This window comes from Lutra lutra, chromosome X (assembly GCF_902655055.1).
Source record: "Lutra lutra chromosome X, mLutLut1.2, whole genome shotgun sequence".
NCBI classification, from domain to species: Eukaryota; Metazoa; Chordata; class Mammalia; order Carnivora; family Mustelidae; genus Lutra; species Lutra lutra.
In genome coordinates this window covers 54,068,606-54,086,039 of record NC_062296.1, presented here as the reverse complement: position 1 = coordinate 54,086,039, position 17,434 = coordinate 54,068,606, and the positions used below count along the sequence as shown (strand labels likewise).

The following is a 17,434-nucleotide window of genomic DNA, read 5'->3' as shown; positions in this document are numbered from 1 at the left end:
GGTTTCCCCAGCACACAAGTGTTACGCCCTCCATGTGAGAAATAGAGACTTTATTAGGCACGGGGTGTGATAGCTAGGCAGTTACAAGATGGCTGTGGGACTTCCTCCCAGGTTGCTGTAAAGTACTCCAAGGGAAGCAAGAAATGAAGAACGTGTGTTTTCTCTGCCCTCTCCCTTCAAGGCTGCATGCGAATGGCCCCATCCAGCCGGATGACCTCTCCATTGATGAATGGGTTCTCAATGATAGCTTGTACCAGATGAGCATACTCAGCGGGATCCCCCAGTCGACTGGGGAAGGGCACCTGGCTGGCTAAGAAGTTGCGCACTTTTTCTGGGAGGGTGGTGAGCAGCGGGGTGCCAAACAGGCCTAGACAAGACAGTCAGAGTCAGAGGCCCACCCTTCCTTTCACACTTACCTGGTCCCTCTTCACCTCAGCTCTACCTATGGTACTTCCTGATGCCCAGAAATGGAAGGCTGTTGCTGCTGAGCTAGTAGATAGTCTCCCCTCTCAATTGCCCATAAATCCTACCCAATCCCAGGTGTGGCAGGGAGGGAAAACCTCTACCTGGAGCAATGGTCATCACTCGGATGCCCAGGGGAGCCAGATCCCGAGCAATGGGCAGGGTCATGCCCACTATGCCCCCCTTGGAAGCAGAGTATGCAGCTTGTCCAACCTGGAGAAGGAGTAGAAGTCATACATGGAAGGGCCCTAATAAGTCACCAAGGAGGCACAAATCTTGCCCTTGCCCACACACCTGGCCCTCAAAGGCAGCCACACTGGCAGTGTTGATGATGACCCCACGTTGGCCTCCCTGGTCTGGTTCGTTCTGGCTCATCTCACTGGCCACCAGGCGGATCACATTGAAGGTGCCTAGGAGATTCACCTGAAAGACCAGCAGAGACACTCTGTAGGACCTTTTATCCCCTAAAAGCTTTGGAGGCACCCACAGCCAAATAAATACCTTTTACTCATACCCCTGGGGAACCTCCAAGACCTTACATTAAGAACTCGCTGAAAGTCCTCCAAGGAATGGGCCTGATTCTTCTTTAAGTTGTATGTCTTCATGGCCACTGCAATGCCTGCACAGTTGACTGCCACATCCACACGGCCAAATTTTTCTTTTGCTAGAGTCAGGGCTGCTTGCACGTCCTTCTCTGAGGTCACCTTCAAAGGGAGAGGTGGAGAAGGTATTCATCTCCGAGCACATACACTCACCACTAAATCTGGGCAAGGGAAGAACAGGTCTAGTCTCTGAGTAACTTGTGTAAGCAAGGAGGAGGCCAAAACAAAACATGAGAGTGGGGCAAAAGTGAAAATGTTAGGTGCCATAGTGCTCAAAACTGTTTTCAAACCTATACCCTCTTTTGATAAATTCACATACCCCTGGAGATTTCTGTGGACCAGAGCAGTTTCAAGAATTATTGATATGATTATAAACTAGCTTTTTTATACCTCTACCTGCTGAGGTGATTTCATCCAGTTTTTATTTTCTGTAGTTTGTTTTGTGAAAAGTTTCTCAACTTTGTAAATATAAAATTACAGGGCACAATATGCATTTTCCAACTATCCATACCCCCTCCGGGAGATTCTGATATATCCAATTCCCATCCCCACTGCTGTGGATCCAGGCTTTGTACATTCCTTATTGTAGGTGCTCCCACAGTGCTGGACGGATAACTCAGGCCAAAAGGGACAAGGAGATGGGTCCATCAACCACACAGATAGCACCCTTAGGGGAGGAGGACCCCACGGGTTCCCAGGTCGGTTTTGGTGACCTCATACCCACACTTACATCAGCTGGGGCAAAGGCGCAGCTCTTCCCTAACTTACTGGCTTGAACCTCCCCATCAGAGTTGGGCAGGTCTACAAGCACAGCAGTGGCCCCTTGCCCCACCAGTCGCTCTGCTGTGGCCAGACCTAGACCAGAGGCTCCTCCGGTTATTAGAGCAACCAGGCCCTGTGAAGAAAGGATCGGTCAACGATACACCGTGTAAACCACCCCCACCCTTTCATCTGCCTGTTCTCCAGGCTTCGGCGACGGAAGTTCCTGTGTTCTCCAGGCTTCGGCGACGGCGGTGTGACCCAGTTGTGTTTCCTCTCCTTCAGGACAGGGCCTCTGGTGTCTCACCCCCAGACAGCCCACCCAGTCACCCCACACACATGTGCGCGGAGAGTTGACCTTCCCCTCCCGAGCCCAACCGCCACACTACCAGGCCTACATAAATGTGACCCTTTCGCCCGGCACCGAGCTCTTCCCCCCAGATCCATGGCCGCGTGGTCCCAGTTGGCGTGGCGGAGCAGCCAGGAGGAGCGAAGACCCCACTACCTTGACGCTCCGACACGCCGCAGCCATCTTGCTCCGAACTCTCCGCGGGCGGGACGGGCAGGCGGGCGCTGATTGGCTGAGGCGGAGGAGGGCGAGGGGGCGGGCCGCGGAGCAAGTCTTCGGGGCTTGGCGTCCGCTGCAAGCGTCCCCCGCGGAGAGGGCGAGGCCTTCTCAAGGTGTCTCCCGAGTTATTTCACCTGGAGAAAGAACCGGATTGCTGCATCTCAGTACCAACCACACTCTCCGCCTGACTCTCTAGCTGTTGTCTGGGCAGGCGGCCAACTCCGCTTGGCAGTAGGTGGACAGGAGATTGAGAGTTTTCCTTAACCCGCAGAAAAAGACTTCATTCAAGCATAAACATGTGAGAGTCATATTCCAGGCTGTGTGCGGGTCACTGGGGATACCAAGGGGAATACTAAAAGGTTCACGTTTTCCAGCAGGACACAGTTCAGTTGGAGGAAAAGGTAATTACAGTACAGACACAGAGAAAGAAAGGGACAGAGAACAAGATTCTGAGACATAGACAGACATAGATATCCAGAGATGGAGATTCTGAGAGCCACCAAAGGGAACTATGTTAAGGAAGAGATTGAGAGGAGCAGAGATGCCAGGCAGGATCACAGAGATGGGGGTGTGGAGCGCCACTAAAAGAGAAGCTGGGGCGCCTGGGTGGTTCAATGGGTTAAGCCTATGCCTTCTGCTCAGGTCATGATCTCAGGGTCCTGGGATAGAGGCCCACTCCAGGCTCTCTGCTTGCTCAGCAGGGAGCCTGCTTTCCCCCCTCTCTCTCTCTCTCTCTGCCTCAGCCTCTCCGCCTACTTGTGACTTCTCTGTCAAATAAATAAATAAAATCTTTAAAAAAAGAGAGAGAGAGACAGAGACAGAGAAGCTAGGAGACATACACTCTGAGACAGACATTCTTAAGAAGTACAAGCCCAGAGAGGCATAAACAGAGAAGCAAAAACATCTTTCATCAGCTCAGTCTCTTCTATTGTCCTCTATCTGTGTCAAACCTATTTTAAATTCCAGAGCCCAAATCACACATTGCTGAGTGGACCTCAGCCAGACACTGTCATGTTAGACCCAGGTCTTCAGTCATCCTAGAACATCTTTCAGCCAGCATCCCAATTAGAATCTTGAGCCCACCTAATCTACCTAATCTGACTTCCTTTTATACTCTTCCTCAAACCAAGGTCTTCAAGCCATAAACCTTAGTCTACATTTTCAGCCCCATTCAGCTTTACGTTTCCTGTCTCTGAAGTATCTCCCCACATGCTTTCCCAGCCAGAAAGACTTCCCTCTTGGCCTCCTAGTTGTTGATAACCACCATGTTCATGGTCACTATATCATACTCCTCAAAGGGTTTAGAACAAGATTCACAATCTTTCTGACTACATGAGGTCCTCCCAGCAATTTACAGCACCCTTCACTGGGCCCAATATACTCCAACCACATGGCTTCTTTATGTTCATCTTTGCATTAGCTGTTCCCTTTGCTTGGAATTCTCTCTCCCTGATGTTCGCATGATTGCCTTTTTCTTCTTCTTTTGATCAGAGAACTAAGCTTAAATGTCACCTCCTCTCCCTGACCACTCAAGCTGTAGAGACCTAGTTATTACCCTGTTGTGTGGGAGGAATTTATCCAGGAGGTGACCACTGGCTGACCTGAGAGCTGGAGCCTGCAATGAGTATCTCTGCACCCCTTCCTTGTCTTCGGAATGTATACTCTGCCCAATGTTCCCGCGGCCGGAGCCATTTCAGGGACATAGCCTTGAGAGAGTAAGATGTTGTTGAAACCATCTGGACTGAACACATGACTGAACCCAACTAAAGCCTCTATATAAAATTTTAAGATTCCAGTTGGTGGGTGCAGAGATCTACTCATCTTTCAGCTGTCCAAGACAAGCCTTGTATGTAAATTCTCTTGCTTGTTAAATCTGCCACCTACCAATCTGGAACAGTCTGCCTCTATCTTTGGTCTCTCCATGCTCTCATGTATAGGGGCCAATTTGTGAGCCAACACATTGCATATTTGAATTCTCTGCATAGCACTTACTGGCCTGTAATCTTTTTTCTAATCTCGGGGCCAGGTGTGTTTTAGAATTCAGATTTTTTTTCAATTTTACAAAGGAATACCTACTCTATATTACATAACTGCCTATACTCTATGATACGTAACTACTGAGAAAGGTCTAGAGCATCACTTATAATTAAACATTAGTATTTCTAGAGTGAAGAGCATGAACATTAACACTAAGGGTTAATCAAGACTATAGATAGCTTTGCATTACTTCAGGTCAGGTTTTGTCACCTAATGGGTTTGGGCTCCAAAGTATGAAAACACAACCTTACATTTTTCAGAACTTTTGGGGTCATGGAATTGTGCCTAAAGACTTTTGAGCCTTGTCTAACCCTGTCTTATTTGTGTGTCTGTGTGTGTTGTATAGTTCTCTCCCTGCTAGAAGGTAAGCCCCATAGCAGCAGGGTCTTGTCCTATAGGTTCACCTCTTGGCTACCCAGTCCCCACAGTACTGCCTGGCATGTACTAGCCACTCAATACCAATGAATGAATCGATCGATCAATCAATCAATCTTGGGAGAATTTTGGGCCCAGCTTCATGATTCCTCCATCTGCTTAACTCCAGGGGCCTTCACCTCCTCTTATTTTTAACGACTTCTATCTAGGCAACATTATTAACCTTGCCATGCCCTGAATGACTCCCCTAATTCCCTGGCATCTACATACCACCATCTCTCACTCTGAACATGTTCCAGTCAATTTGGCTCTGCTCCCTTCCACCACCACTTTTATCTCCGTGAACTCTGTTATTCAATGGGTCTTTTCATTTTCTTTCAACCTAGCAGCTTCTTCCTACTTTTCTTCTGGCCAGTGTAAACCCTCTTCATTCCCCTTCTCTCTTTAACCACCCTTGATGCCACCCTCCACCCATTTTTCCCTTGACATATTACTAATTCAATTTCTTGACTTTTCAGGACAGACTCTGAAGCCAGAAGGCCTGGGTTTGAATCTTAATTCCATCATTTACTAGTGAATGACCTTGGGTAAGTTACTTAACTGTTGCACCTCAGGCTCCTCTTCCATAAAATGGGTATAATCAAAGCACCTATCTTGTAGAGTTGTTAGGAATAAAAGAGTGAATAACTATATAAGAAAAAAGGGTACTCAGAACAGCACCTGGCCTTTAGCAAGATCTATGTAAATGTTAGCTATTGTTACTCCTCAGAGTAGTGTCTCTTAACCCTTTTTAGTCTGTGAAAACCTCTGGCAGTCCAGCAAAGTCTAAGGAATCCCTTCCTAGAATAATACATGCATGAGATAGAATATAAAAATAGGATTACAAAAGAAATATAATTATCAAGATAAAAAGAAACACATCTGTAATGTAGTAACATATATGCTTCTTTATTTATACATTAAATCCCAAGCCCTATCAACTGATCTCATGGCTACCATGATTTCAAAAATAGTGACATTATTTCGAGAGATCTCTAACAACCCTGATATGCTATGAAAATCTGATTTCCACTGGTAACAAAGCCACAGGTACTGCTAATACTACTATAGTTGGTTACTCACATCCCCTGGAAGGACATACTACACTCATGTTGGTGGTAGTGAAAGTAAAGATGCAATTTCCCCCCATCCAAGTCCATGGGCTGCTTGAATTCTCCCTACAGTCTCTGAAGGGGCTGTGGACCCCAGGTTAAGAACTCCTGTGTTTAGAGCAAATGGAGGTCATTAAGTGAACACTTCCTCTGTCTTCACCTCCAATATTGTCTCTACCCACACTATCCTTTCCTTGGGTCTCAGAGAAGAGAGGTCCTGCTTGGGGCTTGCCATTCCCACTGGGCTCTGGGTCCCAGCCCCTCCCATTTGCTTGGGCATTTGTGCCATTGAGCATCTTCTCTCTTTATTGTACACACCTGTGTCTCAAGATTGTTAGAAAATAGGGAACTGAGCAATCCCAACTTTTGCACACGACAGATAATCATCACTTTGGGTGTATGTAGGCGAGAAGTGAGCAAAGGAGCTTGTCACCAGAACCCGCAACATCCAGCATTACCTCACAATCCCCAGGGGGTATTAACCTTACCAGGAGATGGGAGAAAAACAAAGGTGGTTTCATCCCTGGGAGATAAAAATCATAAGATAACCCATTTAACCCTTAAGGGTGCCTGCCATTTCCCCTGCAAAAACAGAGCTGCACGGGATCCAGCTGACTCCAAGGTAGCATTGGCAAATATAAAGGACCCCAAATGATGAGGGTGGGAAGCATCCAAATGTGTGCTTGTTGGGGCACAAATCTGAATGAATGGTTTAAATTCTAAAAGCGTGTGTGGAACACGAGAATGTGGCCAGCATCTGAGAGCGTGCTGAGGATGCATGCTGGCTGAGTGTTTACCATTTGAATAAATGCAGCTGCGTCTGAATGAACTTGTGTGATTCCAGCCTAAGTTCATCATGACTTTACCATTGCCCAAATGAATAGCCATTGTTTGGTCTTGGTATAATCAGAACTTTCTGACTGCATTTTGCCATGTTTGATCATTTCCTCTTCCTAGAACCCTCACCCCTTTGGTTTCCATGACACCTAACTCTCCTGGTTCTTCCTACTTTCCTGACTGTTCCTTTTGGTCTTCTCCCTGCACCCCCTTTTCTTCTGCACCCCCTGTCTCTGGGGAGCTTAGCCATCTTAGTTTTAATACTGCCTCTCTGCTAAGGACTTCCCAATCTCTACCTCTAGCTCCTGTTCTCCACTGAACTTCAGAATGAAGTAGCCAATCATATGCTGGCCCCCTACACCGGATGTCCCTCTGGCATCTACAACACGTATCCTAAACTAAACTCAATCATTGCCCCTTAAACCTTCTTTATCTCAGTTGATAGTAATATTGTCTCCCCAGGCACACAAGCTGGATCTTGGGACTGATGCCCTCTTTGTTCTTTCTAATCAATTGCCAGATCCTGTTGATTTAACTCCTACATACTTCTTGAATCTGGCTCCTCCTTTTTCCTAGCTTCCAATTATCACCACCCCAAGTCTCTTGTCTGTATTATTGCAACTGGTCAGATCCCACAATTATCCCACTTAAAAGGATCCTTCAAGAAGCCAGAAGAAGACTTTTTCTAAAACTCAAATTTTATTATGTTATCATCCTTGTTTTAAATCCTTTCAGTGGTTCCCCCTTGCTTTCAGTGCTCTCCATAGTCTGCTGCCTGCTGACTGACTTCACTCTAACACTGTACTTTCCAAAAACAATGCACTACTTGATACTGATGAAATTTAGATGTTTTTGGGTTTGTGAGTGAATGGCCAAGAAAGAATTCTTGAGACATTTTTGATGCAAAAAGATGATTTTATTATAGCATGGGGACAGGACGCATAAGGGAGAAAGAGCTGCACTGGGATTGTGAGGAGTGACTGATTATATAGTTTTTAATTAGTGGGGGTTATGGATAGCATAGCTCTCCAAGGAATTTGGAAGCAAGGCTTTCAGGACCTTGAGGGACTAGCTGCTGTTAAGGTAAGGTTACTTTTAGAAGACATACAAATGGCCAACAGACATATGAAAAAATGCTCAGCATCGCTCAACATGAGGGAAATACAAATCAAAACCACAATGAGATACCACCTCACACCTGTCAGAAGGGCCAAAATTAACAAGACAGTAAACAACAAATGTTGGCAAGGATGTGGAGAAAGGGGAACCCTCCTACACTGTTGGTGGGAATGCAAACTGGTACAGCCACTCTGGAAAGCATATGGAGGTTCCTCAAAAAGTTAAAAATAGAGCTACCCTATGACCCAGTAAATGCACTGCTAGGTAACTACCCAAAGGATACAACCATAGTGATCAGGAGGGGCACCTGCACCCCAATGTCTATAGCAGCAATGTCCACAATATCCAAATTCTGGAAAGAGTCCAGATATTCATTGACAGATGAATAGATAAAGAAGATGTGGTATGCATACACACACACACACACACCATAATAAAAAAGAACTCTTGCCATTTACAACAATGTGGATGGAACTAGAGGGTATTATGCTAAGCCAAATAAGTCAATCAGAGAAAGACAATTATCATATGATTTCACTCATATGTGGAAATTAAGAAACAACACAGAAGATCATAGGGGAAAGGAGGCAAAAATAAAATAAGGCAAAATCAGAGAAGGAGACAAACCATAAGAGACTCTTAACTCTAGGAAACACATTGAGGTTTGCTGAGGGAAGGTGGGTAGTGGGATAGGGTAATGGGTGATGGGCATTAAGGAGGCACGTGATGTAATGAGCACTGCATGTTATATGCAACTGATGACTCGCTGAACTCTACCTCTGAACCTAATAATACACTATATGTTAATTAGTTGATTTTAAATAAAGTAAAATTTTAAAAAGATAAGGTTATTTTAGTCTTTAATAAAGCAGAAACATTAAAGCATTAAGGTGGCCATGAGTTCCTTGAGGAAGATCACACTCTGTATGTTTCAAGTATCTATCAATGGGTTGTAAGCTGTAAGGAGACTTAATTTAAGCTACATTTCTCTTGTCTTTGTTTCCCTCATTGATACCACCCACAGTAGCGCTGCCAGATGAGATACAGGGTGCTCAGTAATTAAATTTTAATTCAGATGAACAAATAATTTTTAGTGTAAGTATCTCCTGTGCAATATTTGGGATATACTTATATATCAAAATTATTTGTTCTTTATCTGAATTTCATATCTGAGTGAGTATTATGTATTTTTATTTGCTAAATCTGGCAACCCTACCCCCAGATAACACCCAGGATACCACTGGTAAGATGGCCCTTATCAGGCTCCCACAGTTCTGTATGTCCACCTCTGAACCAATACTTACCCTCCTGAGAGATCAGGGATCTCTTCCTCTTCTTTTAAAGATTTATTTATAATTAGAGAGAGAGAGAGAGCTCACACACAAGTTGGGGAGGGTCAGTGGGGGGAAAGAGAGAGAAGCAGACTCCCTGCTGAGCGTGGAGCCTGACACTGGGCTCAGTCTCATGACCTGAGCTGAAATCAAGAGTCTGATGCTTAACTGACTGAGCTACTCAGGTGCCCCAGGGATCTCTTCTGATCTCTGTATCCTTGGTACAAGATACAGGGCCTGGTGCAGAACAGGTAGCAGTGTTTGATGAGTGAATAAATGAATATGTGTGACATAGCAATAAACCTTGCATCATTTGGTGGAATTATTAACCTTAAAAATAAAAGTACTGGTTACTTTTCCAGCAAAAAAGAGGTTATTTGGTAATAGCTTAGAAATGCAATCTAGGACAAGCAAACTATGGCAAAACTATAGGAAAGTCCAGAGAACAGAGAAGAGGATCTCTTTTATATAGGAAGGGGGGGTATTTGGAGAAGATGACACAAACTAAATGTCCATTGGAGTAAACTGGGAGTTTGAAGTACAGTGGCATCTCACTGGCTAAGCTGTGATGGTCTCTCGTTGGCTGGGCTGTTGCCAAGGGAGGAAGAAATCTTCACTCCCGCTGTTGGGTTAGTCTATTAGTTTCCACATGCGAGGCCCATCCACTCCTGTTGAGTCTGCAATGGATAACTAGTGGGGTTATGAGAGTTCCCCCTGCCAGTCTCCCAAACCCCCCATCCCATTCTAAATGAGATTTTCTTTTTTTTTAAGGTTTTATTTATTTATTTGACAGACAGAAATCACAAGAAGGCAGAGAGGCAGGCAGAGAGAGAGGGAAGGCAGGCTCCCTGCCGAGCAGAGAGCCCGATATGGGGCTCGGTCCCAGGACCCCGGGATCATGACCTGAGCTGAAGGCAGAGGCTTTAACCCACTGAGCCACCCAGGCGCCCGAGATTTTCTTTTATTAGTTTTAATATTTCCCCCTTTTGATCAAGATCTTCCTTTGAAAGCATCACTGATCAATACTCAGGTTTTTTATATTTAGTGGTTTTGTCCCTCAGTTCCAGGAAGTACCTTTCCTGGCTGTCATGTCCTACATTGGAGGGAAAATGCATAGCAGGTGGAAATCACTTAAAGCCACATTTGAGCAACCAAGAAGGTTAGGAGGAAGAAACCTTAGGCACTTCCCATCTAAAGTCTATATCTTCTCAAGGTGATACATGTTAGAAATCATCTTGAAAGTTTGAGCCAGATAGCCTTATTGGGTACATCAAGTTTTTCTTTTAAGTTTGATAGGCAACAAAATACGAAATTTAAAATAATTCCACAAAACAGAAGTAACATAATCTCAAACTGTATGACAGTTCTAAATCAAGAGGCTAGGTCTGAAAGTAGCCAGCTGAAATATTTATTGGCACTTATTCCAACCTAGGGGAGAAAGTTTCTCCTTATGAAGACAAACCCAAAGTCATATATGCCTCCTGGAGGTCTCTGGTTAAAAGGGCCATGAACACAGAATAGTGAATACTGCAAGAGCACACTGAAAGTGTGTTTGGGAAGATAACGGTGAAAGAACAAACATGAAGTAACACCTGATTAACTTTCTGCAAAACAGCAAAACTTCAAAGACATTTTAAAACAATATTGTTAGGGGAAAAAAAAAAAACAGTATTCTTAGGGGCGCCTGGGTGGCTCCGTCAGTTACGCGTCTGCCTTTAGCTCAAGTCCTGGGATTGAGCCCAAGCCCCAAACCCAGAGTTGTAGGGAATCCCTACTCAGCGGGGAGCCTGCTTCTCCTTCTCCCTCTGCCCTTCTCCCTCTGCCCCTCTCCTCTGCTCGTGCTCTCTCTCTCTCTGTCTCTCTCCCTCTCAAATAAATAAATAAATAAAATCTTTTCTAATTAAAAAAATAAAAATAAAACAATATTGTTATCTCGAAGAACTGTTTGGAACCAAAGTGTTATTGATAATACAGTCCCTTAGTTTGCAAATTCAGAGGCCATGCATTTGGATAAGAATCCAAAGTCAGTGAATAGTTCAGATGAAAGAAAAGACTTTTGTGAATTCTGAACCTCCTAACCCTTTAGAAAAAGCAAGAGAAAATTAACTTGTCCTGGGATCATAACAAGGCTGTTTCTGAAAGGCCATAATCAAAAGAAAAGGTTTCCTCCTTCCATGAGGGCTTGGGAAGTGCAGACAAGGGTTTTCTCTTTCCACAGAAAAGAGAGAAGCAACAGTGAGAAAAAGGTTTACAGGTGTGATCTGGGCCTCTTGGGAAAGCTGTCTCATCAGATGTCATCTCCTTCAATTCCAGGAAATCTTTACTTTCAGGTCACCAGATGGTGTGCAGGTCAGGGTTTAGTCCTTTCTTCAGATGCATCACATGAATCTAAGTGTCTGATCCCTGGAGTTTGGCATCATAAGGATTGGTTTGCAGTTCTCGATAAGGGCCTTTTCAGCTAGGTTGAAGGGTTTTTCCAGAGGTGTCTTTTCCAACATATGAAATCTCCAGGTTGCAAAGTGTGATGCTTAAGGTTATCATCACCCAAGAGTGCACTGTGAAAAGATTGCTCTACCAAAGCACAGCTATTTTTAATAGAAGCAATTAGGCTGTCACCAAATTGAAGTACCAATGACAGTGCTTTTGGCTAAAGCATTTGGAGGGTCATGCCAATTGAGTCTTTTTTTTTTTTTTTTAAAGATTTTATTTATTTATTTGACAGAGAGAAATCACAAGTAAGCAGAGAGGCAGGCAGAGAGAGAGGAGGAAGCAGGCTCCCTGCTGAGCAGAAAGCCTGATATGGGGCTCGAACCCAGGACCTGGGATCATGACCTGAGCCGAAGGCAGCGGCTTAACCCACTGAGCCACCCAGGCGCCCCCCAATTGAGTCTTAATAGTGACACTAGTTCATGTGACTAACTGAAGACCAGGGATGATAATGCACAATGAAAGCAAACAGCACACGCTTGTTGAAGCACCTGACCGGTAAAATGGGTTCCCTGACCACTCTGAAGTTAGAGATGCCTACCTTTCCAGGATGGAACAGGACCACAGCAGGGTCTCATGGGGAAAACTCATGGTCGCCAAGCCTTAACCAGTGACTGGATTTTTCAGCTGGTGTTTGCCCCTGTCAACCTCCCTTCAACCTCTACCACAAAGGCTGTGTCCTTGAAGGCCTCATCCTAATTGGCAATAAGCCACAGACTGCACAGGTGCTACCACTCCTTGCTAGGGATTCACCTCTCGCCAGGTACCTCTCCCGGAGGTCACCAACCAACATGTCCCCTTCACTTCCGGGATACAATCCTGCGAGTGGAGTTGAGGGAAAGGACTCAACTTTCCCTGAATTATACTTTGGACAGGTGGGATAAGTGAAAGAGGCAGTTTTGCAGACTTATTCACCTTTCCCACCAATACTGATTCATGAATGCCATCATTTCCTCAATAGACCAATGGTTTGATGCATATGCAATGGAAATTCTAGAATTTCTGGGAGGGCTGTATTGTTATGCAGATATGCTCCAGGGGAAAGAGCAAAACAGAAGGGGCTTGAAAAGGGGAAAAGGCCGAGAAGACACTGAGAAGAAACGGGCCAAAGGGCAGGGCAGACAGGGACAGAAAACTTGGGCCACAATGCAAAACACCAACCAGCTCCCACCAGTGCTCTCCCTTCTCTGTTCATTCCAGAAAAATTAGCCTGGAGCAAGAGGGTGGGGAGGAGTAGGAGCATAGCATTTGGTAACAAAAATAGAAGGTTGGGTGAGAAAGCAGGAGACAAAGAGATGGCATTCTGATCAGGGTGAATTGACCGGGGCGATGACCACCAGCAAGATAGGAGGCACCTAGAGACTCTGTGAGGCACCAACTATGCAGCCACATGTTTCTAACGGAGAACCCAGGGTCTGACCACGTGACACCCACTTTGGCCTTCACCTGCCCTGTGTCTGCAGCAGCTCCTCTGGCTCAGACATTGAGCAATAAAGAGTATTTTCCAATTCATCTATTTCTTCAGAAGTAGGCTCTGCAAGTAAGTTCACCTTGGGGTGTAGGGTACTGGGGAGGACTCCGGCCTCCAAGTAGCTGATGAGACCCCTCAGGGCCTGTAAGAATCGGTTGTTCAGCATATCTGAAGACCAGTCAGCCTCCTCCTGGGCCAAGTGGAGGATGACGTTGGTGAGCCGGCTGGCAGTGAGGTGGCCCAGAGCTGGAGTGGACTTGCATATGGCCTTGAGGATCCTGAGGCACTGAGATTGGCAGCCCAAGTCGGCCTGGTCCAAAACCCGCAGGCTCGGCCACCATAGGTTGTCATACTGTGCCAGCCGGTGTGGTCTGGCTACGAAGATGGTGTTGCCAAGTGTCCCTGATGGCAGGAAATCAATGACAAGATGCTTGTCACGTTCATACTGCACTTCCAAAGTCAGGGCTTCTGGGGATGGTGCTGGTCGGATCACAGTCCAAGAGGGACCCTATGGCTGGCCAGTTGATGGAGCTAGCCACTACCTTCTCAAAAGTGTCTGCCACTGTCTTTGGGGAGAGGTAGCCCCCAATACACCACAGTCCCAGTAACTGCTACCATGAGGAAAATACTCTGGGTTCTCATGATGAACCAGGTAGAAGACAGGGACATTCATGATGGTGTCCTCCCCAGGAATACACGACCACAGGTTCTACTCTAGCATGAGGGGCATGATGAGTTGGATGTTGTCAGCTGTCATCCCTGCAGGTCATCCTAGAGGCTGCCACTCAGGTACATGTCCCAAAGTGGCATGTCAGGCATCATGGCCCACAGGAAGCTCCAGAGCTCAGCACATATGTCCACAGCAGCTTGCTTGGCCTGAGCCTGCTCACCAGCAGGGATGGCTGCCCAGTTCCGGTAGTAAGTAAGAAGTTTCTCCTGCTGGGACACGAGGAGTGGTGACTTCTTCAAGTCTTCCTGGCCCTTCCTGGCCAATGGCTTGGGTCAGGGCGGGCAGAATGTATCCATGTCAAAGGCCAAGGAGTCTGTGGGAAGGGTCTGCAGGGACAGGCTCAGGCCTGTCTTCATGTCCTTATTTAGCAAAGTGGTGGAGGGAGGAGCCCAAACAGTTCCGTTCTTCCCAGCTCCTTTTCTCTGAATGGCTCAGGCGGTTGGATGGGGCTGGTACGGGCACTGATTGCCTTATCATACATCTGCTTAATGCCCAACATGGCCGCTCTACCCACCCTCAGCATGAATGGGGCATTGGAGAGCACAAAATCAATGGCTGTGCCGATGCTATTGTCATCCTTCTTGCCTTTGCACTCACCAGAGCTTGCCGTCGCTCACGGTGGAGGGAGACCAGGTAGGAGTCTTGATCAGTGTAGCAAAGCTCTGGACCAGGTGCAGCAGGGCCCGGTAGAGACTAAGCACCGCCTCTGGGCTCCATGGAGCCAAGGGCGAACGACAGGGGCTGGGCGTCAAGCCACAGACTGTGCAGGTGCTACCACTCCTTGCTAGGGATTCACCTCTCGCCAGGTACCTCTCCCGGAGGTCACCAACCAACATGTCCCCTTCACTTCCGGGATACAATCTTGCACGTGGAGTTGAGGGAAAGGACTCAACTTTCCCTGAATTATACTTTGGACAAGTGGGATAAGTGAAAGAGGCAGTTTTGCAGACTTATTCACCTTTCCCACCAATACTGATTCATGAATGCCATCATTTTCTCAATAGACCAATGGTTTAATGCATATGCAGTGGAAATTTTAGAATTTCTGGGAGGGCTGTATTGTTATTTGGCCCAAACCAGAGTTCTCTCTTTTTTATCAAGCCAACAATTATTAGACATCTAATGTTGTTTTTTCCTCTCTGGGGCAAATTCTTGGCTATCTCTTAGTTAATTTTTCCAAAATCACATGGCAGAATATCCCCTTAGACCAGAGGTTTGGTTATTGGTTTCCTCAAGAGTAGCAATTTTGGAGGAAATGTCAGTGAGATGGTTTACTTTGGCTTCCAGAGAGTCAAGTCTGGAATGCCCAGGAACCTTAGCCACAGCTAAATCTGCCAGTGAAAGTATGGCAATCCAATAAATTTGGGGCATAGAAGTCATTTTTAAGTTCACCCCCATTGGAGGCAAGGCAGTCTCATTGTTTCCATAACATTGCACAGTCACGAGCTACCCCAAAGGCATACCTGTATAAATGTTTGCAGTTTTACCTTTGGCTAAGGAACAAATTCATGTGATGGCATATAATTCAGCCTATTGGGCTTAAGTAACCAAAAGGTTAAAGGTGCTATTTCAATGGCTTTGAAAAGGAAATATGCAATAGCATACCTAGCACAATATTTACCATTTTTATCCTTTAAGTAAGAAACATCAGTAAAACATGAAAAATCTGCATTGGTCACAAGTTTCCTGTAGTGTCATGGAGAGTCAAAAGGTAATCTGTTCATGTCAAGCAGTCATGAGGGGTTTCAGTTGGGTCCAAATGTAGCCGTAATTCTGAGATCAGATGCCCTATCTAACCTGAGCTTGAACAAACTGAATTTTCTTTGGCAACTTTATGTCCCTTTAAGGCCAAAAGTTGTTTTTTTTTTTACCCTGGAATTTTAATTATGTACAGAAATAGCAACGGGAGAAGGCAGGGTTCTAAGGCATTATCTGTAGGTGAAAGGATTACTGATTAGTCCACTTGTAGTGTGGCATCACCCAAGATAACAAAGAAGCCTCGTATAGTTTTTCCTGAAGAAGAAAGCCAATTTACTACATTCAGTACTGACTTCTCTGCCATTTTTCTAGAAATATTGGTTTACTGCATGTAGTTTCCAGTATTTACCTTTAACTGATTAAAATGGGCAGAGCAGGGACGCCTGGGTGTCTTAGTCAGATAGGCATTTGACTCTTGATTTCAGCTCAGATCTTGATCTCAGGGTTGTGAGTTCAGGCCCCGCATTCAGCTCCATGCTGGGCATGGAGCCTACTTAAAAAAAAAAAAAAAGGGCAGAGCATGGAGCATTCTACTAATTTCCAGGTGAATTCTTCACATTTCTTGGCTTTTGAAAGTTCTCCTTCCACAAATCTTGTACGACTATGTATCCTCGTAAACCCCAGTCGTATAATCTCCTGCTACTGACCTGGACAAATATGATGGCTTGTTGTGGATAATAAACAGAAGCAGTTACTCCCATGAACCCAGGTGGATACACCAGCTTCCTTATTTTTGAACCTCTAGCCAAAAGAAGTCCAACAATGCCAGCAAAACCAGCAAAACACCAAGTTTCTGGGGAAAAAATCCTGGAGGTACATTTTGGAGATATTCATAGCTGTCTAACCCCTATTGAACCAAGCTTAGCATCTTGGGCTTAGTTTGTGAGTACATTTCCTGACACCAAGTTGCATTTGGCTCACAATAATGTTGGAGATGTGAGATGCTTTCATCAAGTTGGGCCCTTGGCTCCCCCATATATTTAGATTGACCCTCGGGAATGGAGTAGAGCAAAAGCTCATTAACCTTCACAGTGGTTGTGTGAGGTGAGTCTTTTTTAGATGGTGCATAGACTCAAGTTGAGCAGACTCAGACTGGCTGGCCCCACAGACCTGAATAGCATTAAACATGTTGCTAGCAGTGGTGGCTCTGGTGGGGCCCAAGGTGGAGCTATTTCCTGTGAAGAGGTTTGAGTGGGGTGCCTGGGTGGCTTAGTCGTTAAGCATCTACCTTTGGCCCTGGTCATGACCCCAGGATCCTGGGTTCGTGATCCCAGGATCCTGGGATCAAGCCCCACATCAGGCTCCCTGCTCAACAGGAAGCCTACTTCTCCCTTCCCACTCACCCTGCTTGTGTTCCCTCTCTTGCTGTGTCTCTCTCTGTCAAATAAATGAAAAAAATCTTTTAAAAAAATTGACTAAAGGACCAGAGAGGCAAATCATCTATGCATTATAACAAGGTACACCTTGCAGAAAACTTTATATCATCCAAATGAGCTTTTAAGGTTTGTGAAAAGTAAAATTCTGGGAGAGCTGTACACCTGTCAGGGTGTATTGCCATTCCTCCCGAGTGAAAGCAAAAAGATATCGGCTATCCTTATCATCTGGAATACTAAAAATGCACTACACAGATAATTTACAGTGAAAAATTTGCTTTCAGTGGGAACGGGTATTAGCAGCATATGGGGGTTAGGAACAACAGATGCTGAGGGGTAACAGTATTATTTATTGTTCAGAATTTCTGAACAAA

The 17,434-nt window shown here is 45.5% G+C and overlaps 1 protein-coding gene and 2 pseudogenes across 1 annotated transcript; all 3 read right to left on the bottom strand.

Moving 5' to 3' along the window:
- Positions 1 to 33: 33 nt before the first annotated feature.
- HSD17B10 (hydroxysteroid 17-beta dehydrogenase 10) lies at positions 34 to 2,450 on the bottom strand. Its single transcript, XM_047716797.1, has 6 exons — positions 2,329 to 2,450; positions 1,795 to 1,959; positions 1,002 to 1,166; positions 757 to 885; positions 567 to 675; positions 34 to 367 (listed from the first exon to the last, which is right to left on the bottom strand). Exons 1-6 carry the CDS (start codon positions 2,353 to 2,355, stop codon positions 177 to 179), a joined length of 786 nt encoding a protein of 261 aa, XP_047572753.1. The 5' UTR covers positions 2,356 to 2,450; the 3' UTR covers positions 34 to 176.
- Positions 2,451 to 12,315: 9,865 nt separating this feature from the next.
- On the bottom strand, positions 12,316 to 14,765 carry LOC125091487 (mitochondrial dynamics protein MID51-like; annotated as a pseudogene).
- A 1,455-nt stretch (positions 14,766 to 16,220) lies between these two features.
- Positions 16,221 to 16,808, bottom strand: LOC125091486 (MICOS complex subunit MIC26-like; annotated as a pseudogene).
- Between the last annotated feature and the right edge of the window lie 626 nt (positions 16,809 to 17,434).